Genomic DNA, 27,865 nt, shown 5'->3' on the forward strand with positions numbered 1-27,865 from the left:
AAAGCCATCTTCATAGTGCATAATGCTAAAGGGTTTGACAGCTACTTGGTCCTCAACGCCATGATTGAGCGCATGACAGCCGCAGGGAAGAGGGACTTTGAGGCGTGGTACGACATGGTGAGGGGCGGGGCCTTTAACTTTGAAAAAGAGGCGCTGTTTTATTGTCAAAACGACGTGGACATGGTCAACCATAGCCTCGGCCTGCATGAAAGTATTTCTCACAAATTTTCTCAAGCCCAGAACCTTAGCCATTCTTCCGCCCGATCATTACAAACGTCAGTTTAAATCTTATTCGCACGACAGCATACAGTGGCTAGAATGGGTTTCTAACACCCGCGGCATCTTTATACAGCACGCTATGAACACCGGGGAAAAACAGCTGGGAAAGTACTTTGTAGACGGTTACGCGGAAGCAGGAGGCGTTAAGTACATCTTTGAATATTTAGGCTGCTTCTTCCACGGATGTCCGCTATGCTTTCAAGCCCAAGAACGCTCTCCTCTCACAGGGACAACTTTTGAGGAGCTCCATTCTAGCACAGTGAGGAGATTAGAGAGGTTGCGTTCGGAGCACGGCGTCACATCCGTAGTCATGTGGGAACACAGGTGGGCGGAGATGAAAAACACACACCAGGGGGTGAAAGATTTTCTCAGACGTTACGACGCTCCTCAGCCTCTGTCACCTCGCAAGGCTTTGTACGGAGGCAGGACGTGTGCAGTGAAGCTGAGGCACACGGCTGATCCTGACGAGACCATCCGTTACGTGGATGTGACCTCCCTGTATCTCTATGTAAATTGCAGTTTCCCTTATCCTCTGGGTCACCCTGAAATAATTCTTAAACATTTTGAACACCCCAGCAGCTACTTTGGGCTAATCAAAGCCATAGTGTATCCACCCAGAGGTTTGCTATTCCCCATTCTACCGTACAGAACTCTTTCCGGTAAGCTTGCGTTTACTCTGTGCCGCGCCTGCGCGGAGATGAATTTTCAGCAGGGGGCGTGCACTCACAGCAACGAGGCCAGGGCCTTAAAGGGGGTGTGGGTTACGGCAGAGTTTAACAAGGCTTTGGAAATGGGGTATCGCTTGGCCAAGATCACAGAAGTGTGGCATTTTGAGCGCAGGGACGACGCTGTCTTTCTAAAGTACATGCAGACGTTTTTGAAAGGTAAACAGGAGGCTTCGGGTTACCCGCCTGAGGTCGTAGATGAGGAGAGCAGGGAAAGATACGTCAGGGAGTATCAGAAGCATCAGGGTATTTTGCTGGACGCCTCCCAAATTAAACCAAATCCGGCAAAAAGACAAATTTCTAAATTGTGTCTCAACAGCTTCTGGGCAAAGTTTGCTCAGAGAAATAACCTCTGTCAGACGTCTCTCATCACAGAACCCAAAGAGTTTTTCTCGTTTATGTTTTTAGAAAAGCACAAAATCAAATACTTTAACTTTATCAACGACAGAGTGGCTCTGATTCAGTGGGTGCACGGAGATCGCTACATCGCCCCTCCCAACAAGGTAGACAATGTGTTTGTAGCCGCTTTGTCTACCACGGCCTACGGCAGATTAAAATTGTACGGTTACTTGGAACAGATGCAGGATAGAGTTCTTTATTTTGACACAGACAGCCTGTCAGGTTTAAACCACCTAGAACATTATTAAACACACAGGGAAGAAAGACAAAGGACAACAGCGCTCATTTTACTTGCAAGGAGAACAGACAGAGATGTGCTCAGTGACACTCTCTACCCGTGTATCTCTTCTGTTCTCCCGTCTTTTTATTTCCTTAGGGTGGTCCCTAGTTACAAAATCTTGCAGCTCTAAAGGTGAGAATACACAGCTGCAAGTAGTGAATGAATAGACGCCTGTTAAATGATTTATATTCAAGTTATAAGTCACAAGAAACTCAAACACATTGAGGGTTAGTTTATGAACGAAGTAATCTCGCTTCGACATCCTCCCTTTCTTCATAAATCTTCTTCGAAGGTCGTTGCTTCTTCTTCGGAGGTATGACCTCTGCTCCTGCTAATAAAAACACAGGTTTCTGCATTCTTGCAGGGTCAGTAAAAGTTGAGCAGTACTGTGATAATCACTTTATGTACATTTATTCTAACATTTCCCTCCTGTTTATCACATTCTTGCTCAACTTCTCATATCACTCTGCTCAGTCACTTCATTAAGATTTTCAACTGCGAGATAGTTTTTATGAGCACAAGTAAGTTTACACTTGGAGGTAATGTCTTTAACATTTATAATCTTTTTAAACTGAGAACAAATCCAGTACGTTTTTAATAGGGTCTTCTTCTCCACTACTCTCCTCGTCAGTTTGAGAATTACTATCCAGCAAGGGATACATTTGAGCCACTTTATCTTCCATGGGTGAAATTGCTGTAGTAATTAGACGGTTAATACGAGAACGCAAGCTGGGCACACAACAACATCCACACAAAGTTAAGATTGCAGCAAACACTGCTATAGAGACCAAAACAGAGGACACTAGAGCTTTATATTTTCCAAAGACATCCATCCAGGAATCCCACATTGAGGTGTCAACCCCAGAGTGTTCTTTCATCTTGCCATTGAGAGCTCGGAGTCCCTCTATGGCCTTAGTAAGGCTGCCATCAGCAGCTGTGTTGTTGGGGATGAACGTGCAACACTGCTCTCTGAACATAGCACACACACCTCCTTTCTCAGCCAGCAACATGTCCAGGGCTATCCTGTTCTGGAATGCCATGAGAGAAGTTGCAGACAACTGTCCATGTACCGCCTCGAAGCCGCTCTGTGTCCAATTACCTAACTTTTGAACATTGTAGTGGATGTAGTTGATCCTGTCTGCATTTTTATTAATTAACACCACCAAATGACTCAAATCCTGCTGCCACCTGATCTACTAATTTGTATTCATCTGGAACACCTCGAGGTACACCAATTGCATCAATGTATGTAGGATCACCGTCTAATAACCAAGTTGCAGATCTTTTCTTGTGGTGCCATTGCTCAGGTAAAACACTAGATAAGTTAACAGTAAGTTCTTTAGCAGAGATAGGGCGTATGGACACTGGTAGTAATAGTGTTACTAGAGCACAAAATCCTTTCACATCTTTAGGCAATTTGTCAAATAATCTGTCATCACCACACCACTACCTAATGTCCCCTCGAGGCACCGGTTTGAAATGTCCAGTCACAATTATTATCTCAGAGCACCATTCACTGGAGAGATTGCCTAAAAGCTTTCCACCTCCTGTTATATTTATACAAGTAAAGTTTCCAAATGCAACTCTTTTGGAAAATATAGGTTTCTCTTTTTCTGATATAGTGACTAGAAATACAAAATCCCACTTCGCACAAGTGATATTCGGATTTGTTTTGTTTATTACTTCCACAACACATTTTTTATCGATTGTTGCAGGTATTATTTGTAATATCGGCCTAGGACCCATACACACTACACAATCACCTTTAGTCGTATTTGCAGCTTGCTCTACCATAAGTAACCACTTGTTGCTTTGTCCTGTAATACCTGTTATAACTTGGAACCATTCATCAACTTTTATCTCACCATCATGGTTAACAATTTGTATGTTAACAGCACCTTTGGGGCCAGTTGTGAGGCCTCCTATGATGTCATTTTTCTGTTCCGTTTGTCCTGCTTCAGCAGGGCTGGTCATATTAGGGCAGAGACTCAAATGTACACAGGGGTCCTTAGCAGACTGTCTATATACACAAAGGCTTAAAACATGGCACGGAGCCTGTGTAGCATGATCTTCACTATTATCTTATAAAGGAACTGCGGTGGTATTAAACTTCAAAATTATCTGATTATTATCTACACCAAGTTGTAATCGTTTAGTCCAGTTCTGTGCACGTGGATGGTACCCGTATGAACCATGTGACCATCCGCTTCCACTATATGCAAACACTTGGCCCCATCTGTTCCCTCCCCTCGGGGTGGCTTCCACAAGTGCCATATTAGCAGAAAGGTTATTATAAGGAATATAGTCACCAACCATCCTCTGATGGCCCGTGATAACCACTTAGGAGTCATTTTAGTCGAAAATCAATCTCCTCTACTTGGTTTGGTGTCTTGTAAAAACTTCACTGACTTTCAGGTCTATCCAGCCTCTAAACGTCTGGATCTACCCTATTATCAGTCTTTGGCTCACCTCCCCTATCGGAGCTTTCAACTGAAATGACCTTTTTACAGTGCGTTAAATGAATCCATGTTGATCTTTCTGCTATTTTTACGGCTGTAGGTGTGGTCAACAGTACCTGATATGGCCCTTCCCACTTGGGTGAATACCAATACTTCTTCTTAATACTTCGTACCAGCACCCAATCTCCTGGTAGTACTAATTGGGCCTCCTGCTGAAAAACAGAAGGATTATTATCAACAGATGCCTGTTTTTGCTTTTCTAACATTTTCCTCATATAATCTGCCAAGTTAGCTTCATCATCAGATTCCCATTGATTTTTGAATTGTGGTAATCTATAAGGTCTTCCAAATAGCATTTCATACGGAGCTAGACCTATTGAGCTTGTAATGTACAGTATATACAGTTTCACTAGATCAAGACACTGTGTCCATGGTCTTCCTGTTTCTTCAATACATTTCTTTAATCTATTTTTTATAATTCCATTCATTCTTTCTACCAGGCCTGCACTTTGAGGATGATAAGCACAATGATTCTTTAGATCGATATGGAGCATTATTCCAACCTTTTTCACTATCTGATTTACAAAATGTGTGCCGTTATCACTATATATTTTCTCAGGAATTCCATATCTTGGTATTATGTCTTTACACAGTGCCTTAGCTACTGTTATTGCATCTGGATGTTTCGTTGGAAAAAGCTCTATCCATTTTGAAAAAGCGTGTATTATGACTAAACAGTATTTCTTTCCTTCACTTTGATTTAGCTCTATAAAGTCCATATGGATACTTTGGAATGGATATTGAGGTGTTGGGAATTGCCCTCTACGTGGCCTTAAATTCCCTTGAGGATTGTGTCTTGCACATGTTAAACATGATCTACAAAAATTTTTTGAATAAGAGGTAAATCCATAAGTGGTATAATGCTGATGTATCTGTCCTACCATCCCTCCTGTTGAGACATGTGTCACACCATGGCTTAATATTGCCGCCCACTTATATAAATTTTTTGGTAGGATAGGTTTGCCGTTTGGTCATACATACATGTCGTTTTGTAACTTCGCTCCATTTTTTAACCATATATCTTTTTCAGATTGAGGACTTTGTTGTTGCATATCTTTTAGTGTAGTGTCCTCTAAAGTTGTACATTCTTCCACAGTCAGCACTTGAACCTGTCCTGCTGCCGCTGCTTTTGCTATTTTATCTGCAAATGCATTTCCTAGAGAAACTTCATCTGTGCCTGCCATATGAGCTGCACATTTACATATTGCAACGGCTTTTGGCAGCTGCACTGCTTGCAGCAGGCCTGATAACAATTCAGCATGAGTTACTGGTTTACCTGTAGAAGTAACCATACCTCTGTTTTTACAATATTGTGCAAAAGTGTGTACTGTAGCGAAAGCATACTGGCTGTCTGTATAAATTGTGGTTTCCTTATTCTTCATCAATTTACATGCTTTTGTTAATGCCACTAACTCTGCAGCTTGCGCTGAGTAGTGGGAGGGTAATTTTTCTGCTTTTAACAGTGTGTTTTGTGTAACTACTGCATAGCCTGTCTGGGTTTTCTGAGTGCAGGTGTATTCCCTCTTGCACTGAGAATTGCCAGAACAAAGTCTTCCTAGTGAGGCCAGTGGATGCACTGGTCCACATTCCTGTTGAGGTCTCTTTCCAGTCTGATGCTCTCTCTCCTCTATACACTATTTCTCCCAAATCTTTCCACTGCTGATTTTTACTTTTGTACAGAGAAACATGAGGCAGTGACCACAATTTTAACAGCTTCTTTAAATCTGGTGTCAACATTATGCCTAAAACAGCAGTGCTTTCCCCGTCTGAATATATGTAATTTCCTGTGATTCTAGCTGGTGTTGCTTTTGCTAACCTCTTCTCATATTCCTTATCTGGTCCAGGTGTCTGCTTGTACCAGAGGGTTATGTGTAAGCTGTCTTTAGTCATTTGGTCCTGTAATCGCGATACAATTTATTTGCCTTCTTTCATCAATGCTGTAGCCGTTTCATGTGGAGGTCTATTTGGAACGTCAAGTGAATAATAGTAATGTGGCTGGCCTGATCCGTGAATTACATAGAGATCCCCTTTTTCTAATTCCTCTCGTCTTTTTACTGCAATGTGTCTGTGAGGAGTGGGTATTAGTGCTAATCCTAACAATAACAACCCATCACGCCCTAAAAGATTTACTGGGCACTCCGGGAACAACAAAATAGACAGCTGACATGTCTGTCCTTGGGGGTCTCTCAACCACAATGGTTCTGACTCAGCAACTTTAGTTAACTTTCCACTAGCAGATCGCACAGTTACACTTCGATCACTGAGCTTGGCGTTTGGTATTATTTCTTTGCATGTTGTTCTACACGCCCCCGTATCACACACAAAGACAATGCTTTTACCATTCACATATAAAGTTACCTCTGGTTTTACTGTGTCTAATACTAGTAGGTCTTGGAGATTTAAGATCTCCTCTGCTCCTAACGAGTCCTCCTCATAAATTTTTCTATCTGATTTGCCTAGTCATCTCAAATTATCTAATCTTTGTGGACAGTTTCTGGCCATATGTCCCTCTTTTCCACAATACCAACACTCTCTAGAGTTTTGTTGATATCCTCCTCTGTATTTTCCTCCTCGGCCTCTGCCTCTATCCTGGTAGAACACCTCTCCCTCTTTTTCCTCTTCTCTCTCCTGATAAAACACTCCCCCTGTCTTTCCACTTTTCTTTTCCTTAATTACTTTTTCTGCATGGAGGGCATGGTTAACATAGTCTTCCATGGTTCCTGTAGCGAATCCTATGTAATGTTTATTAACCCAGCAACGTATTCCATCTCTTGATCCTGCATGGAGAGCATTTTTTAATTGTTGCTGGAATGCTCCATTTACATTCCCATCATCTTGCAATCCACTGTGGATTTTGAATTTAATTGTCATTCTTATCTTATATTCTTCAAAGGTTTCATCCTCCTTTTGTTTTACTCTACCTATCTCAGTGTAATTAGCTCTATGTCTAAACCGTAGAGTAACTCCGTCATTTAGATTTCGTATGCGGTTACTCAACTCTGGATCATCATGAGTCAGGGGACGGCCATTTACGCCTAAAGGATTCCATTGGCCCCTGATATAGTGCCAGTCTGGTCCTAGTGCCTGCATCCAAACCTGTTGTACTTCTTGTCCGTTCAGGTGATAAGAACGTTGCAAATTTTCCATATCCTGAACGAACTGTGTGACATCCTCCTTATGGGAGGTTACTCCTTCTATGGCTTTCTTTACATCGTCTATAGTCCATGTCCTATAGACTAGAATGACGGGATCATTAAACTCATCAGCATTTGGATTTTCTACCTCAATCATTGGATAAGTCCCTACCTCATCCTGTTGTATTACTGGCGGGGATTTCTCTCCCGGGGAAAAAAGTTTTCCCATCATTTTGGACCAGTCTCCTACTCTTCCCCTAGATCGAGTATTTCTAAAGGTTTCTGTTGGTTCATCATATGGTGGTAATTCATTTAAGTCTGGGTAAAGTCCTCGTCCTGGTCCTGAGGGAGCTGTACCTGCAGCCCCCCCTTCTGCCCCTTGGCCTAAGTCTCGGTCGTCTCTAGGTCGTCTGTTAGGTCCTGTCTCATCATCTTCTTTTCTCTGATACATTAAGTCTTTTTCACAGTCTTTGTCTTTATTTTTTTGTCTGCATTCCTGCTCTTTCTGTTTTTTCTTTCTCTCTCCTCTTTCTCTCTGTTCTGCTATTTTCATCCAGTACTCTGTTTCTTCATAACCTTCCTGCTTCATTTTTTTTTATTTTTCTTAGTTTTTCTTATAATACTTTCTTGCAATACACTTATCTTTTGTGTATTTAATTTTCCTTCAAAATTGTGTTTTACAACCCATCTGTCAATTTTTTTATTTTTACATGGATCCTGTTGTTCTATAAATTTCCAATCTTGACACTGCAATTTATCTCTTGATTTTTCTTTACTCGACCCCTTTCCCATTTTATTAATTTGACTCAACCTTTGCAACACTTAGGGTATTCTAGAGGTCGATTTTTCATCAGTGGGGTAGTCTCTCAAATTCCTGTTGTGGTAATTCTCACTTCAACTCTTTCGAGTGGAGAATTCTTGCCTTTGCATCCACACCAGTTGACTACTTGCAAATCCCACTGTTTTGTATGAGACGAAATACCTAGTGGTATGTCAATCTCCTTTCACACTCACAATCACTCTCCTACTCGGAATTCAAGGGTGCACACCAGGACTCCGTCATCCTCTGCAGAGACTCCCTTGGTCTCTTTCTCTGGGACTCCCTTGGTCCCCTTCTCTGGGACTCCCTTGGTCTCTCTTATTCTTTACCTGCCAGTGTCTAGAATATTCAGGGCTTGTTCATGTGCAATGACCCCTAGTCATTCGCCGTGGCCACTCACTCTTTTTAAGTCAAGACTCAACTCACCTCCGTTGTCTTTCCCCTCTCGGAATCCCGTCAACCTTTGGATCCCAGCTGGCGGGCCAATACCCAGTCCCGGAAAGGGTTTATTTCTGGACTCACTGTTTTAGGAGTCCGCCGTGGCCACGGTTTTCCTGGAATCCTCCGGTCTGTTGGTATCCGGCTCGAAGGACCAAATTAATGTCAGGTTTAAACCACCTAGAACATTATTAAACACACAGGGAAGAAAGACAAAGGACAACAGCGCTCATTTTACTTGCAAGGAGAACAGACAGAATGTGTTTTATTTCCTTAGGGTGGTCCCTAGTTACAAAATCTTGCAGCTCTAAAGGTGAGAATACACAGCTGCAAGTAGTGAATGAATAGACGCTTGTTATATGATTTATATTCAAGTTATAAGTCACAAGAAACTCAAACACATTGAGGGTTAGTTTATGAACGAAGTAATCTCGCTTCGACATCCTCCCTTTCTTCATAAATCTTCTTCGAAGGTCGTTGCTTCTTTTTCGGAGGTATGACCTCTGCTCCTGCTAATAAAAACACAGGTTTCGGCATTCTTGCAGGGTCAGTAAAAGTTGAGCAGTACTGTGATAATCACTTTATGTACATTTATTCTAACATAGCCTCATTTACACCACTAGAGAGGGCCAAAACACACTGCCTCTGGGTAACTACCTGGGAGAATTGACCGACGAATTAGACGGGGACAGCATACAAGAATTTGTCGCAGCCGGTCCTAAAAGCTACACCTATCAAACTAGGAACAAGAAAAAAGCGGTGCTCAAAGTCAAAGGTATTACGCAGACGCATAACAGCTGTCAAAGAGTCAACTTTGACAGCGTCAAACGACTGGTGGCGAGCTATGTGAGACAGCGTGGTGGTGAGAGTGGGGAGGAGCAGGAGGGGGAGGGGTTCATTCAAACCCCCCAACAGAACATTCTAAGAGACAAAAGGGGATTTCTCTTAAAAAAATTCTTCATTTCAGAAAAAGTTTCGTGTTGTGTTTGACAAGAGACGGTTGCTGCCTACCGGCCGTACTTTGCCTTTTGGTTTTTAAAAGAAAAATGTCACACTTAATTGAAGAAATTGATTTTGATCCTAGATTGGTCCTACCCTTTTCATGTCAGATTGTGGGGCCCAGCGGTTGTGGAAAAACTTTTTTTGTAAAAAATGTATTGGAAAATTGTCAACATGTGATGAACCGTGTACCTGACAATATTGTATGGATTTATACTTCTTATCAAAGCATGTACGAAGAACTGCAGAAGAAAAATAAAAATATTAAATTTATCAACAAAACCATCTCATTATATTAGACGACGTGTTATTACAAGCGGCGGATCATCCGGAAGTGGTAAGAATTTTCACACAATACAGACACCATAAAAATATGAGCGTGATGCTGCTGACCCAAAATGTATTTTACAAAGGTAAATGCAGTCGCACCATCAGCTTAAACAGTAATTACTGTTGTTGTAGTGCTGTTTAAAAACCCACGGGATAAATTGCAAATCAACGTATTGGCTCAACAAATATATCCCAGTCAAAAAGATTTTTTTATTCAAAGTTTTGAAGACGCTACTGGAGATCCTTTCGGTTATTTATTGGTGGACCTCACACCCACCTGCCCAGAAAGATTCAGACTCAGGTCGGGAATACTACCTCACCGGTGGCCGGTGGTTTATTTGCCTAAAACAAAGTGAAATCATTTACATATTTGAAAAAAAACCAAAACAAAATGGTATGTCGGCGCGTATAAAAAGGAACGCTCCTCTACTGAGGGCCTTGAGTCGAGCCACACCGCTGAAACGTAAAGACATTCTCCAGCACTGTTCCACAGACTTTCTTCAGTGTCTCAGCGAGCTCTGTTTAAACGTGCTGAAAGGTACCGTGCCGTTGAACGCTTGTCAATATAAAAAACTCAAAAGCTGGAAGAAAACTATCAGGCTGCTGGCGGACAAAAAAACTAGTTTGAAGAGAAAACGAGGGGTTTTGATTAAACAGACCGGAGGTTTTCTTTTGCCTCTGCTTTCTGCCGTGGTGCCCATGTTCGGTCAGCTTCTCGGCGGTCAGATTCACAAAAACTAAATCATGAGTCAGAAAATGAGCCAGAAGATGTTTCTGCTGAACCCTCAACAGCTGAGCCAACTGACGCAGACATCAGGCCCCACGGTCGTTCTGGGTATGGAAACTCCGGCTCAAACCATGAGACGTGAGGCCGAAAGTGATTTGGATGAAAAAATGAGGGCTGTATTAAACGAGTCGGGACTAACCCCTTACGAGAAAATTAAAAAATACAACGCCCTGTTGCAAAGATATCTCACCCTCGTCAAACAAGATGACAGAGAGGGGGCGGTGAAGAGACTACCTGCGCTCAATGCCGCTGCAGAAGAAGAAGAGGCGGAACCGTTGCCACAGCAACAAAAACAACAACAACAACATCAACAACAACAACAACAGGAGGACACTCTCTCTGAAGTACTGCAAAACCTGGCTCCTCGCGATCGTAAAAATGCTTCCTATATCATGAAGAAATTAAGCAAGAGCACCGGTGGGTGGACTCCAAACGGTGAATTTGTGTATAGGGGAAAGACTGTGAGAGGTTCTCATATAGTGGACCTGTTTAAACATTTGTCCTCGTCTTATAATAAAAAAATCTACAGACCGCCGCTGAAGGGTTGGACGTTTTTTTTAAATACTCTAACAGAGGTCAACATTCCCCTAATCCTCCGTGAATAACCCTCATGCTCGCAAACAATACAACATACTCAGAACGGGGGGTGAGGAAGAGGAAGATAGCGGTGCTTTGGAAACCGCTCGGAAGAAAATCATCCTCTCCCCAAGATGGATCACGCCCCCCAAAGAGAGAAGAGACGATGAGGATGATGAAGAAACAGCTCTGGCGGAGAAAAATATAAAGAAATGCTGAAACATAGAGACATACAGAAACGTCCGTGGATTGAATTTTAATAAAGTTTATAGTTGAAAAATAAAAAGGTTCGAGGCCATTTTCTTTTTTTTTGGTGCGTCTTTTATTTCCTATCCAGCTTGTGACAATCTTTAAACATTTAAACACACACAAACAACAGAGCAGACGGTGTGGTGACAGTCTTTACGACTCCTCTTACAGCTTTGATATTTTTTCACAAAACGAGTCACCGTGTCATCATTTTTTATTGCCTCATCTTCACCGCTGTACAAAGATAAAAAATGTTCAAAAGTTAAACCGCAGGCTCTGTGACATAAATAATAAACACAATGCTGGCCGCAGGCCGTAGACAAGGTGTGTTGCAGCTGTCTGCCGTGATACGACACGGCTTTTTTCACAAACAGAGACTTTAAAGCACTTTAAAACGATAGGTGGCGTCACCGGCGCACATGAGGCTGAAGGCGTCGCTGGCTCTGGTGAGCTTGACTCTCAAATCCATCGCGTTCAAAAGAAGCCTCTCGCTGAAAAATATGTCGGCGTGGAGAGGTCCCAGCAGGTGGACCTCTTTGGACTCGGAGGTAAAAGCGGCCCTCTCACACAGGCCTTTGTTGGGTCCGTTGGTGACCACCACTGAGTCCATAGCACCCGCCGTGTCTTTGTAGAATAACCCGGCGCTGAACCGACTTTTTAAGGCGTCTTCCGAATATATTAGTAAGGTTTCTATCACGGCCCTGTACGGGTGATTGGCGCTGGATTGCGATATCAATCTGTCTCCCAGAATAACGTCGCATTGACTAAAAATTGTATTCAACAGGTAATTGATCAGGCCTACGCGGGCGTCGTTGGCCAAGTCCGTACCGTCCGCGTTGGTGATTTTTAACCTCAGGTGCAGCAAGGTGTCGTTCAGATCCAGATATTTGTCACCGTCTCCCGGTATAACAATTCTATGGGGCCGCTGTCCGTAATCGCGGACAAAGGCAAAACCTCCGTATAGAGTTTTTCATCGATAGATAGCTGGGTCATGGGGGCTGAAAATAAATCCAGCTCCGCCATACTGCATTCGCTCGATTTGTGGTGTAATAAGGCCATCCTTCATATTTATGTTCCTAATGAAATATATCTCCGGAGCGCGAGTTCCTCCCTTTAGGACGGTTTCTTCCGACTGATTTCTTCTTGGGGCCTCCTTTGCATTTTTTTACCCTCGGCCTTCCCGAAACAACACGCTCCCCGGGAGGTCTCTTCCTAGGTCTTCTAGCCAAAACCATGATACCTCCGGCGCCCTCTTGAGATCCGGGGCTCTCTCCCCCGCCGCCGCTGGATAATTTACCCACGGTGCGGGTAAACACTTCGGAGGCTATGTTTTTGGCCGCCGTTTTGATGTGAGGTTTAGCGAAGGCAAAGCCCTTTCTCACCAAAGGCGCTACAAAACGAAATAACTTGCTAAATACAGAGCCTATACCACTCCCGTACATCACAGGGGATCCGTAAAAGCCGGGCAGCGCTCCCCCTACTTGATTTTCGTAATAACTCACAAAACGGTTTTTTTATACACCGGAAAGACTTTTGACGGGCCTGAAATGTAATTTCAACACAGTCTTGCCGAAGGTGAAATCGACGGGTAGGTTTTGATCCGATTTAATCTCTATGCGAATGTTTTCAATGTGGTTCTTGGCCACGGGCAGATAGTAAGCGGGGTTGAAATATTGTGTGACCACATCTCCGTACGTTCCCTGCACATCGACGATTCTCAAGAGAGGAGCGTAAGCGTCACCCACCACCTGGTGTTGTACCACATCTGTGTAACAGCAGAGGGGGTACATCCCCGCTTTTATATCCGCGGGATAAGGAGCCGTCTTCGATTCAAACTTGATCCATTCTCCGGGCTTTACACCTAGGATGTAAACCACGGGCGGAAAACAACGAAGATGAAACTGACCCCCGGCGTGATATTCAAATTTCTTGTGAACGTCGTTAAAGACTAGTTTAACGTCTGATTTGATACGTCTAAGAAACGTGTTGAACTCGTCCGCAAATTGCTCGGCGCTTCTGTAACAACCTTCCGTAATTCTTTGACGACGACCCACCGTCTCTTTCTTGGATTTCTTCGTGGTTCAGCAGATGAGACACCACGGCTTTCACCGTGTTCAAAAGAACAGCGGACAGCAGTCCATCAGTCACATCCCCTCTCTCCGCCGCGCTTTCCGTTGAAGATTGGCTCACCTGCGGGGAAGGTGGTGTGTCAGGAGCAATCTGCGTAGCCGTCAGGGAAGGTGGTGTGTCAGGAGCAATCTGCGTAGCCGTCAGGGAAGGTAATGTGTCAGGAGCAATATGCGTTGGCGCGTCGGGGAGTTTGGCGGCGTTGAGCGATATCCGATCAACGGATAAGGAGCGATCCGGGTCAGATGTCTTTTCCTGCGAGACCGAAAAGCCAGCGTCCCAGGAGGACAAGGACTCAGCGGATGAGTTCTCGAACGGAATGTGCAAACATCTCTGAAACACTCCGCAGTCCTTATTGAAATACTCCAATACAAACTCGTCCTCACACCCTTCACTCACCCAACGAGCGGCTCTGTAGTACCATCGACCCGACAGGGTGTTCTTGGTCTCCCACACAATGTGGGCTGCAATTCTTTTTTTCAGAGCTCCTGATGAGCCCTCTTCTTCTTTTTTCACACCATTCACTTTTAAATTTGTTACACCCACCAACGTCAACGCCGACCAGTCTGTTGAGGTGAGTGTCGCTCTCGATCCCGCCGGGCTGTAAACCTCATCTTTTTCCAACTGGTAAAAACACATCTCTTGACAGGTATAGTTGAACACGTACCCCCAGGCACCGCCGTCCGACAGTCTCCACTCTCTGTGGAGAGCCTCGGGTGCCGGAGTCTGAATCCGACACAAATACGTCACCCGCTTCTTCGGAGCTCCTCGTAATTCGTGATAACTTGATACAGGAGTCTCGCAGATCACAGCGTTCGGGGCGGCATACTCTGATCTCAAGTTGTTTTCAGCCATTTTTTTTTTTCTTACTCTCGCAAAAAAACTTTTTCCTTTCAGTGCAACACACGTCCTCCCTCTTACCCTGTCAACCTCTATATGAATCGAGCACTGTTCTGCTCGGCCCGCCCTCGAATGATCTGATTGGTTGTAACCTCAGGGGTGTGGACACACTAGGGGGCTGGCTGCTGACCGTTCGGGGTGAAAACTTACCTCCTCTCTAGTCAGCCCTGAGTAAAGAAAGGGAAAACACTCTGTGTCCTCCTCCTCCTCCTCTCCTTTCATTACAACGGAAGTTTGAACAACGGACTTACACCCTAGTAAGTAACCCCTTCACACTGAGAAAACATATGATGATTGTTTTGTAAAGAAACACTCTGTATCCTCCTCCTCCTCTCCTTTCATTACAACCAAAATTTTAACAACGGATGAAAATTACACCCTAGTAAGTAACCCCTTCACACCGAGAAAACACATGGTGATTGTTTTGTACTTCCTCTTTGTAAAGAAATACATTTTTAAATACATACTCAATATGGTCCTTTCACTCTAACAAAACACATCCTCCCTCTTTGACCGTCAACCTCAAAATGAATTTGCCGCCATTTTACTCGACCCCGCCCTCGAATGATCTGATTGGTTGTTACCTCTTCGCCTGGGCGTGGGGAAAAAGAACCAATCAGATCGTTCAAGGGGCGGGGTTAACTAAGATCAAAGGACTTGTCAAAATTTTGACGAGAAGGTGTACATATTACTCTCTTGTGTGTATGATGCTTGAGCCTATGGTTGAGTAAACTGATTTCAAGATCTGCGTGAAGACTTTTCTGCTAGGATTCTTCCTGTTCTGTGAGGTAGAGTGGAACCTCAGCGGTCCTGATCTTGTCGATGATTTGGGAATTTATTTTGTGAACTCGCGTTTATTGACACTTTATTTTTTCAATTTCTTTTAATCAATAGAATATAACACACGTAAACACTTACCTGTTGGCTGTGTGACTTCTTTACTCTTCCACTCAGTGCAAATTGCTAATACCCCTTTCTCCTACAGCAAATCTAGACTAATTTATTGGTCCACAAGGTAATAAACACTGATAAAAACATACCCTTTATCACCCTGTGTGGCAGGTCACAATTAGGTAAAAGGTTGATGACTTCTGTTGTAGTCCCAAAGGATTCAAAATACAGAAACCAAACATTTCAAATGGGAAAACGTAATGATGAGGCTGTCAGTTGCAAATGACATGTAAATGATCAATGATCTGTGATAGATATGTAACCATAAAGATTGTTACTGTAGCTCCATTACAGAATGTTACATGGGGGTAAATGTGCTCAGTAAGAGTGAGGATATGTCTACTAAAATATATGTGGAAATGAGGTTTGAAGTACTCTTTCTTTGGTTTATTTCTGAATTCTGATTCTACCAAGATATTGGTTAAAACACACTGTAACATTCAAGCTCCTGCTGATAACTGCTAGATGACCTGAGCCAACTTGAGGAATAACACCATAACACCATCAGGAAATTGCCTGGATGTTAATCCAGTACTTCTTGACTGACATTTGTTAAATGAGATGACATTTGATGACAATGAGATGACTAAATGACAACTGTTAAATGAGACAAGCCTGTTTATTAAGATCTCAAGTAAATTAAATAACATGTTCAGACTGAATCCATGTGAAGTTCAAGCTGAACTTGTGCTTGAACGAACAGGAGAGCTGCAGCAAACAAAGGAGAGCACTGTGCTCAAGTCCAAGTTGAAAAGTTCAGAGTTGTAAATAAACAGAAAGTAGAAAAGCAGATGGTTCTCCACTCACATACAAGCTAACTGCTAGTATGATAGTCCTAACTAGAGGCAACACCAGATGCAAATGAAGGCAAGCATCAGGAAAAGATGAGAGTTGTGGTGAGTCTGAAGACACTTGAGGTGAGTGGTCTGGACCATCAGAAGCATCACGTCTGAGGCATCACATGATGCAGCAGGGTGCACTGTACCTGAGTATGAGCACTTGGTCCTTCCACTTGGTTTTAATGTGAAATGACACTGACACAGTTTAATAACAAAACTCTAAATGCTTAAAACCTCACATAAGTCATAATCATGAGTACATTTCCTAGGGTGAGCACAGGACAATCAAACTACTAGCAACTTCCAAAAGAAAACAGACTTTATGTATCTTCTCCTGTTTTGTCTCTTACACACACACATTTATATTTTTAAATCAAATATGATTAGCCCTGTTTAAAGTTGACTGCCAAGCAGTTAGCATGCATGGTTACAAACAACATAAATAAAATGCATGTTTTCAAAGAAGAACAGGAGATAGAAGGTTTCCACAAACAGTTTCCACCTTTCACCCTATTAACTTTCTTTGGTTTGGTATTTGCTGTGGAGGACACATCATTATGGTACATAGGAACGGCATTCACACTTATTTCAGAAATTTCACCTCTTAATCTTTGAAAACATTGTTTCAGTTGATAAAACTACATTTTAATTTCACTTGTGAGAAAGTAATTTAAAAACAAGCACATTATGTATTTGAAGCTTGAATTATAAAGTGCACATGTAAATGTAGACATGTAGACACGTAAAAACTGGGAGTCTTAACTTGTCACTGCTGCGCTGCCATACTCCCTATCATTACACCCATCAACTAGGATTATTAAAATGATAAAGAACTGATATTGATGGCTTTAATACTTTTTCTGTTCCACTCATCCTTCATGCCGTCAGTCTTCTCACTCCTGTTTTGTGGAACGTCCCCTGAACTTGTCCATGAGATTGAAGGCTCCCAGGTACTGGCCCAGCAGGATGCTCTGCTTCATGGGAAGGATGCTGTGAAGAGACACACAGACATTAGCTGGGCTGAGTTGCAAATGATGTAGAACAGATACAGTCCCCATGTCTCCAAGATGGGGTCTACTTTATCTCACTCACTCACTCGTCTTAGTGAACCAGCATCATGTGACGACCCCCCTCAGTTCTCAATTGTCTTTTTGAAGGTAACGTGGTAACATTGTTCCTAATAATTAATAACACTGTATTTAAATAGGTTTTAGCCTTAATGCTGTCACCGCACTGTATAACTCACCTAAGGCTAAAGTCACCACAAATGGCATCACATCACAAAGCTTCACTCTGCAGAAAGGAACCTGACAAGGATGACCCTTCTCTCCCTTACCGCTTGCTTTATTAATTGAACCACTGGCGTCAGCAATACATCAGAACACCAATATCAAAGGCGTCCTGCCGTTTCCGAACACAAAATCAATTTATGTGCTGATGATGTATTACTCTACTTACAACAACCTCAAAGATAATTACAGGAAGTTTATAACTGTATCTCTAATTCCTCAGCCCTCTCTGAATACTCCATTAACTGGTCCAACTCATCAACTACTACCAATAAAGGAGAATCCATGGGATCCTGCAGACCTAAATCTCCAACTTTCCTTCTCCACAATCTGAAATACTTGGATATAAATATCTCACTTAAACTATAAGAGCTAGTTCACCTGAACTTTGAGCCAGTCCTGGAGAAAATCTGTGGTGACCTGGGGCACTGGAACACTCACTAACACACTCATTGATCTTCATCCGCTTTATCCGTATCCAGGTCGCGGGGCTGCTGGAGCCAATCCCAGCACGCATTGGGTGAGGGGCGGGATCACCCTGGACAGGTTGCCAGTCCATCGCAGGGCCAACACACAGAGACAGACAGAGACAAACCACCAGCGCTGGAACAATCTACCCATTTCTGTTATGGGGCGTATAGCTACAGTTAAAATGAAAATTTTACCACAAATCAACAATTTATTCTCCAGAATCCCATTCAAACCCACGGCAAAGTGGTTGCAGAAGTTAGATTCTGCTCCAAGAACAAAAAGGACAAAATTAGCCTAGTTACCCTTCAAAAAATAAATTGGAAGGATGATTTGAATCCACCAAATTTCATGAATTTATACTTGGAAAATGAACTGCCATATATCACTAAGTCCAAATGCAGATTATTACTCCTGGCTTGAACTTGAACAGGTAGACTGTCACAACATCAATATCTCGGACCTCTCCTTCATTACCATGACCCTCAAGTGTCACAACTGCTTCAAAAACCAAATGATTGCCTCTGCTTGGTGGAAAGCTCTAGAGACCACAGGTTCCCAAATGAAACGCTTTATGTTCTCCCCAGTCTGGCACAACCGAGATTTTTTAAGTAACAACGTCCCTTTTAGCAGTGGGGAGCAGAAAGTAATTGCCCACCTCCATCTCCTCTTCCAGCACAACTTGCTTTTGAAACACATAGATTTATTTGAGACTATTGAAATAAAACATATAAAATTTCTCCAATACCTTCAGGTGATCAAGACAATTAAGAAGATGGCTGTTGGTTTGCAGTGGCTGCTGGGGCGGCTGGCTTGCACCTGTTGCTGCACTAAACTGGGGGTGGGGGTGGGGTCAAGGTGTAGGGACTGCCGGATTCCCTGGGGCCCCTGCCCCAACTATGGGCCCCCTGAACCGCCATACCAGCAGCCCTCTGGCTTGGCACTGGGCCCTCACTTGCCTGGTTCCTAAATTGTACCTACATAACTCATCACCCACCACACATTTTGCCCTAAATAAACATTTAGGTACAAGACATACATGAAACTCAGATCCTTATATGATTCACCATCTGCCAGAATCAAAATCAATGGGGACCTTTCTGACACTGGAAAGAGGCTGCCGCCAAGGGTGCCCACTTTGTGCTAAGTTTTTTGCACTTTTTATAGAACCCCTAGCTCAAGCCATTAGAGAACAGAAGGACCCAGATGTCCCAGATTATTTCGTTCAATTACCATCCATCTATAGAGACTCAAAAATTGCTTAAATTTAAGTGGAAAAATACTAAAATAAAATATTTAGGAATTCAAATTCCAAAAAATTTAACAAAGTTATTTGAAAAAAATTACACCCAACTGACCTTGGATATTAAATCTGATATGCAGCGATGGTCCTTGTTGCCAATGAACATGTATAACAGGATCGAAATAGTAAAAATGAATATATTACCGAGGATTCTTTATCTATTCCAAGAAATCACAATTCAAGCACCTGCCAAGCATTTCTGCGATTGTAACAGAACGATTTCGATTTTCATATGGGGAAAACAAAAACCACGAATAAAGTGTCAAACATTACAGTTAAGAAAGGAAGAAGGCGGCCTAGCCCTGCCATGTTTAGAAAATTATTATAAAGCAGCGCAATTACGGGTGTTGATAAATTGGTGCGATCCGAATTGTGAGGCTAAAAGGAAAGTAATTGATCAGACTTATTTTGACACTCCTCCTCAGTCCATGCTCGGTGACCAACCTCTCCTTTAAACATTTTTAAATTCACTATTATTGCCTACCTGGATAAATGTACCAACTGAAATCTTGTTTAAAATATTAAAAGACTGTAGTACTGAGAGGAGTGCCAAACTTATGAGATGGCCAGCTTATGATTCAGAGTTTTTACCCTCTAAAACAGATAAAGGTTTTATACAATGGTCACAAAAAGGTGTTACAGGCTATTGGGCTCTTTTAGATGGACAGGTTTTGAGGAGTTTCTTGCAGCTTTTAGAAGTTTACAATTTGCAAAAACATGACCAATTCCGATATTTCCAGCTGAGACACTATTTCATTAGAAACAGTAAAACCACAGATGAAGAAGAAATTGGACTTGCTGCGAGAAACCTTTTGGCTATGCATATTAAAAAACGTGGGAGAAAGAAGCAGATGTATCAATTTCTGAAGAGAATTGGCGAAATATATGTAATATTACTGCAACCACTACATCTTCATGTGTGTGGAGAGCGTTTTCATGGAAAAACATAGCACGTTTCTTTATAACACCATATCTTAAAAGCAAACAGCATGGAGATCCAGACAAGGCCCATTGTTGGAGAAACTGTGGTGAAGACACAGCGGGACATTATCATATTTTTTGGAGCTGTGTTAAAATTATGCATTACTGGACAATGATAAGAGATTAAATCAAAAACATCATAGGACTGGATCTTCCACAAGACTTTACAAAACTTTACCTTGGCAATTTACCTGAAAAGCTTAAAAAAAAAATCTGACAAATTCGTTTTGTCAATATTTTTGGCTGCGGCAAAGAAAGCCATAACACAGAAATGGCTGTGTGAAGACGTTCCTATCAAATCAGACTTGACACAAATCACAACAGACATTTACAAAATGGAAAAACATTTTCAGTTCAATGGAAAAGACATTTTCAATCAGGCTTGCTACAGAGAAATGTTAAAAATATTGGGAGTAAATGGAAAAATATTTGATGCCAAGAAAGATGTAACTTTTTTTTCTTTTCTTTTTACGTAAGATTGTAAACCAAAACTTTAAATATGTGAACTGTGTACCTTATATACTTGTATGTGTGCAACCTGAATGCTGTTTCTTTATGTCGAGGTCTGCTGTTCTGTTCTTGTGTCTTATAAAAAAAGGACATAATTTGAAAAAATAAAGTAAAAAAAAAAAAAACACATACATGAAACATTAGATTTTAATGCAAAACACCTTTGGAGACGGAGGAGAGCGAGTTCTGCTGCTGCAGGACAACAGTGTGCTGCAGTCCTCTGACTTGCCCCCACCCACCTCTCCTGTCCCTCAGTCTTAATGCACTGCACCACATCCAGGGACACTTATTCCTGGTGCAGGGCAATGCTTTCTCCATAAGGATTGAGGAAGCACAGAAAAGGGGACACTCACTTTCCGGTAGTCACGGCATGGCTCGGGGTCCCAGTCCTCTGCAGTTGGTTGATGCATAAGGCTGACAGCCCTGTGGTGGAAGGTTTGGTTGGCTGCCCGGGCTCTTCTGGGGCCTCATGTCTGGACTTTGTCTCCTGCCACTGTGTGGTGATGGGTCCATGGTGACTCTGCTACCTGGTGGCCTATGTGGGTGCAACACTGGCCAGTGTGTGGTGGCTCATCACTTCTTCTTAACCTTCTGGGAGGGGTTGGGAACTTCTTCTGGTGGATGGAAGATTTCTCTTTCCCGCAGTCGCCTCAGTCTGTGTGCATCAGGGGCATGGGCCCAGCAACTCAAGGCACCACAGCCACCTGCCTCTGCTGTCCTTTCCCCCTTCAGGCACTTCGCCAGTATCCACCAATCTTTAGCCGGTTGTGTGCCTCTGGCTCATCTGATGGATGCAGGGTGAAGTTTGGGGTGTGACATGTTGGTGGTGGATGGGGGCCATGAAGCCCTCCTGTCCTGCTCCTAGGTGCACTTGCTTGGGTGGCTCAGTGGTGCTTATTGTTACCTGCCTGGAACACTGGGAGCTGCGGTGTGCACTGGGCTTGATGCTTCTTGTGCTCCTGCACACTGGGTAGCAGGCCTAGGGATGGTCTCACTCATATTTAGGAAATGCCCACATGCATGTGCCAGGTCATGTTGGGTCACACCATGAAGAATTGATAAATCCTGCCAAAAAAAGGCTGTGCTATTCTTTCACTCTATCACCTTTGACTCAATTCCTCAATTATTCCTCAATTATTATCATACATCAGCCCTGCCATAGACTGGTGATGTGTGCCGTGTATGAATGTGCTTCAGGGCCTTTGTAGCTCCACCAGTAGGAGCCTTCACAATTTCTAATATCTAGTCAATGACAGTGAATGTTGAATTGTGTTTAAAACTGGACATACATTGTATAAGTTGGCGCTTTTAGCAGTGTCTACAATAATCTAATCTAAAACAGCTGCTAATGGAACAATGCATTTTTGCTAATGTAAATAGATTTTGATAAATAATTTGGTACTTTTTAGGATAATGGTTTCCTGCATCTCTTCTTCAAGCAGCCCATGTTCGCAGCCTTAGGATGACTAACAATCCATGAACTAACAATGCTCTCCTCAAAGTGAGAGCACAGACAATGCTGGATAATACAACAACTGATTATTAAAGCTCGAATACAATGGCTTTTATGTAAAACGAAAGGAGGAGAGGAGACAGGCGAGATACAAGCTCCATTTGAGTGAGCTGCATTCCAGAGATGAGAAGCTTTCTGACAAAGACTAATAACACTGTCCAAAAATAAACCAGAGAAAGAACATCTCCAGATTGTTCTCTTATCAGATGAAATTAAAGGGCAGGAGAAGTGGGCTGAAGCACAGTGCGTTTTATCTCTGGGGCACGGTTTCATTTATTAGTCTCACTGCAAGTATTACACCTTTTATAAATGAGGTTTAAGTGATGGGACCTGCTATCAGTGATCCACACTGGCCTCCAACACAGAGTCTGATATGTTGTTTTGTGAGAAATGTAGGCAGCATGAGTGCGACTCCCTGACTGCATAAAAGCCTGCCAAGGATGTGAAGCTATATATCCAAAAGACAGCAGTTCCTTTTGCTCCTGTCCAACTCACATTTAATTCCTGTCCAATGCCCTCTCAGCTTACCAAATTGCACAAGCTTTCCTCAAAAAGTCACAAAGACATTTCTTTTTTTTTAATTGCTTTGCCACGTCTGGCTTTGAACTGCTCCCACAATTTGCAGTGGTACTACTCCATTTCGCCTGTATCCGTAAACACAAATATGGATGAAATGAACGCAGCGTATGGACAGAAGGTTCTCTTTATTTAACATTAAGCATAAATTAGACTTCAGACTATGCAGTGAACTGATAATTAGGGTAAAAGGTGCTGCTGAATGCATTTACATGACTGCAACGAGGACACATTTGAAAGGGAAGCTGTATAACTTTGGCTACCAACAGATGTTCACTAGGAATGACATCTTTAGAATTTGGGAATCAAGTCAACACTCATTGCTCCACAAACCATTCCTGAGCCATTTTTGCTTTGTGGCACAGCACTTTATCCTGCTAAAAGAGGCCACAGCTATCAGGGAATAATGTTTCCATGACAGGGTGTACATGGTCTGCACGACACTACTTCTGTCAGCTTGCCTTCTTCATACAGTGGATGTGCCATGTGCTAACAAGAGACGCTCAAGCACTGTGCAGTTGATCAGATCAGGCCACCTTTTTCTATTGTTACGAGGTCTAGTTCTGATGTTCACGTGCTGCTTGTAGCATGTTTGGTAGTGCACAGGGGTTGGGATGGGCACCCTGACTGGTCTGCAGCTATGTAGCTCTATACACAATGAATTGTGAGCATTCTATCAGAATTCGCTTCACCTCTCATTGGTCATAATGTTATGACTAGCTGTTGTACTTAGCATTGTTTCATTTAAGCAAAATAAGACACTATAACACTATAGTTTAATTGTTCATTAATACAAGCAGTCTTCTGCTAATATACAATGCCTTAGCTAACTTTGTGGGTAACCTAATAGATAGAGTTAAAAACAGCTGAAAGCTTGTTTTTAGAAGACATGACAGAAAATGACCGGAGCATTGTTTATTCACTTGCTAGAACTGCCTGTTTCATAAATAAATCCACAAATCAATGGCCCTGGGCAGCATGGCGACGTAGTGGTTAGCGCTGTCACCCCACAATAAGAAAGCCATGAGTTCGGCTGCAGGTTCGGCCTTTCTGTGCGGTTTGAATGTTCTCCCGGTGTCTGCATGGGTTTCCTCCCACCGTCCAATGACATACATGCCCTTGTTTGTCTTTGTGTGTTGGACTGGCAATCTGGCCCGGGTGTGCCCTGCCTCTTGCCCAGAATGTTGGCTGGCCCAACAGGGAACTTTGAACTTCCTGTTGAGGTGGGACATGTTTTACCCACTACACCCGTGGCACTGCTTAATGCTTAACCCAATTTTGATGATTGAAATTAATGTATTCACGCTTAAAGCCAAAAGCCAAAAATTAAGTTGGGATGTGTCATCATAGAGGATGAACCATGTGATGACAACATTCATAACATCTTTTCAATTGTCATAAATCAGCCATTGTAAATGCCAATATCAATTTATTGGAAAATAACTCATATCGGCTGATGAATTGGTTGGGTTCTAGTCCATATAACTGCATTTACATTTTACAATAAAAATTACATCAGGCAAGCCTTTTAGCTTCACATCAAAACAATTTGGATCCACATTAACACTCCTTAAAGCACATACACGACCATACAGTGACACTGAGCTGGTCAAAATAGGAAGCAGATTGTCTGTGCTCAGACTTTTGTGCAATTATATGGACAAAGTCGAAATAAGCCACAACAGAGTGACAAATGATGTACACTGTGATGAGACAATGGTCAGTGTTTATTCTGCTTCTGCAAACTTCTGTCCTGTGAGGATGGCAGAAGGGAGAAGGCAGCTGGAATGGTCCTTCTGAACCTGCTAATCCAGGAGACTGGCCACCACTGATTAGTGAAACAGGGCCCCACATATACACAGTACCAGTCAAAAGTTTGAGACACGCCTTCACATTCAACAGCTTTTTTTTTTTTTTATTTATTTCCTTGATTATAGATTAATACTGAACACATCCAAACTATGAAGGGAAACATTAAATTACGTAGTAAACAAAAGCGTTAAAACAGAATATGTTTTATATTGTAGATATTCAAAGTAGCCACCTTTGCTTTGATGACAGCTTTGCACACTGTAGACATTTTCTCAATCAGTTTTTGAAATTTTCAGATTGACAGACGTTCTTGTCTTAAATTGTAAAGGGTATAGGATGGTCCCAATTGCAGCACACACCACATCAGCATATATTTTACAGTCTTTATTAAACAACAATTCCAATACAGTGGCAGCACAGAAAGAAACCCACAGTGCAGGGGAGTATGGGTCCAAGGGGAATTGAATCCCAATCTTCCGTGCTCCAGGCAAACACGCAACCCATGAGGCTGCAGCACTGGCAACAGTCCAGATCTCCACTGAGAGCAGCCGAGAGCACAGAGAGGCGCGTACTGGAAAGGGGGACAAGAGGGAAACTCACTGTCGGAGGGCTACAGGCAAGGTGTTGTAGACTGGGTTGTGTCGGCAGCAGGTAAACTGGCAACAGAGCAGATGCAATCAGAGGAGATGGCTTAGCAGGAATTAGTGGAACGCCTCTCAGCCACAGGCAGACAAAGGCCAGAAGATCAGCAGGCAAAACTCAGAGTCAGGGACAGAAGGCGTGGAGGTTTACCGGGGCAGAGATGACGAGCTGATCCAGTACCAGGAAAGCAGTCCGCAGAAGAGTGCTGGAGAGTCAGGCATAATACAAGAACAATCTGGCCCAGAGTGTCTGGATGTGGGTGCTTAAATCTGGGGTTAATTGCTGATGAGGAGCGGGTGAAGGAAAGTGGAGCAGACAAGTGAGTGTAGGTGAGAGAAAAAAGCTGGCAGGACATCGGAATGGATCATGACATAAAGTAATGATCGAATGTTGTTTCTCTTTACTTGGCTGAGTAGTTCATGCCATAATACTGATTAGAACAGCTGACAAATAGGGCTATTCACTGGACCTTTATACCAACCCTACCTCTGCACAATACAACTGATGGTCTCAAACACATTAAGAAGGCAAGAATTTCCACAAATAACACTCTTGACAAGGCACACCTGCCACTTCAGGTGACTACTTAATGAAGCTGAACGAGAGGATACCAAGAGTGTGCAAAACTGTCATCAAAGCAAAAAGTGGCTACTATAAAATATAAAACACTTTTTTTGTAATGTAGAAAATAAAGAATAACGAAAAACCATTGAATGAGATGTTATGTCCAAACCTTTGGAAGGTACTGGATTTATGAAATATAAGCTAGAAGTGAATAAGATTTTCAGGATCTCTGTTTTTAGAGTTAAGTCTATTCATATTTTGATGCCTTTTTATCCTGCTGGGCATGCTGTGTTTGATAATCTACTCTTCAGTTAGTTTCATTATATGTTTTTCTATTTATGAATAAAAAAAAAGTGACACATTAACTCGTTAATTCAAAGTAACTGTGAGCTGCTCATCAAAGCTGCATTCTGACACATCAAAAACTTGATATCCATCGATTTCATGTTTCGATGATTTGGCTCTGAAAGACTTGTGACTCCTTAGCATGATATGAGACATCTGTTGTGGAGGTTCACAACCTCTTGGCTTTCTTGAGACAGCAGGAGACTTGAGTTTGGTTACACTGAGCATATGGAAAGGCAACCTGCTGATTTACTTATGAAATAATGTTTCTGTTTCTTGTTTCTGCTCCACTTTAAACCTACTCCACTGAGACATTTAGTCCTGCTACATATAAATGAATCCTTCCATGTCCTTTTTATCTAAATCTTGGTTTATTGATCCATTCATCATGATGTGGGGAAACACGTTTAGAGTGAAAATATTTTCCATCTCTGTTGCATGAGAGCACAGCAGCTAATGAAAATGATTGTGAAGAATGATTCTGTCAGAATCACCCCAGCCTGACCTGCCATCTGCTTGGACCAAGTGTTTCGCAGGAATCTCTGTGGTGTAGCTAAAAGTATGACTTCAGTGTGGGAGAGACCTCACTGGAACCTTCAAAACAGTGGCTAATACACCAGTGGGCGCTATCACAATGGTTTGCCACTTGATGTACACTACTAGTCCAAAGTTTCACACTGTCTCATTCAAAGGAATAGGAAAGTGTATCCAAACTTTTGACTGGTAGTGTACAAAGTTCACTCTTATTACGACTGTCATTACCTTTACCTTTACTGCTTTGCTTATTTGATTTAAAACCACTTTCTTGATTGTGTTGCCTGTGTGATATGGAAATTCAGCTGTCACCTGCACTGTTAATGTACTCTCCATCTTTAGTTGTTGTATTCATATGCTGGAAAACACATGGTGGCTCCTCCCCCTTTGATTGTTTTGAGTGAACGAGGTAGAGATGCACAGTACTTGTCAATGTCAGTCAGAATGTGTTTGCGTGTAAATGGAGACAAATAATATGAATCAAAGATTTAAGGTAAGGTAGGACATCAGCTGCTATAACATAATCAGAGAAACTATGTTTTTATGGACTGGTGTATGTACTAACACACAAAGCCCGCTCCAAAAGCATCATGAGGAAAAAAATTCTAATTCTAATAATTCTATCAGTCAAAAAACCCTCCTATTAACACAGCACTGCTGCTTTAAAGCAATCATCCAATTTTCTCTAATCTTCTGCCTCATGGATCTGGAACCATGGGTTGATTGATTTGTCATATCCATTTTCTCCTGTAGTTGTGGAAAGGTTGGTTTTAATTTCCTGTTCTTGTCTCATGCTTTGTTCATTTCCCCTCTTGAAAGCCTCTACTTGTAATAAAAGGTTGTATAAATAAATGAACTTGGACCTTGATTACAACAGCAGAGAATCAACAGACATGTCACAAAAATCTCAACAAATATAATTAAGTAAACAAATAAAGGGTATTCAAGGAAGATAAACAGATTAAAGTGAAGTGCT

At 42.4% G+C, this 27,865-nt stretch overlaps 1 protein-coding gene across 1 annotated transcript in view; it reads right to left on the minus strand.

Annotated features, from left to right (window-relative positions):
• Positions 1–16,119: 16,119 nt before the first annotated feature.
• The window catches only part of LOC115058094 (epidermal retinol dehydrogenase 2), a 36,880-nt gene continuing 25,134 nt past the window's right edge, over positions 16,120–27,865 (minus strand). The window contains exon 7 of the mRNA XM_029525402.1: positions 16,120–17,342. Coding sequence (XP_029381262.1) covers positions 17,246–17,342 — 97 coding nt within the window. The 3' untranslated portion in view covers positions 16,120–17,245. The remainder of the gene's footprint in view (positions 17,343–27,865) is intronic.

Source organism: Echeneis naucrates, chromosome 17, assembly GCF_900963305.1.
Source record: "Echeneis naucrates chromosome 17, fEcheNa1.1, whole genome shotgun sequence".
NCBI classification, from domain to species: domain Eukaryota; kingdom Metazoa; phylum Chordata; class Actinopteri; order Carangiformes; family Echeneidae; genus Echeneis; species Echeneis naucrates.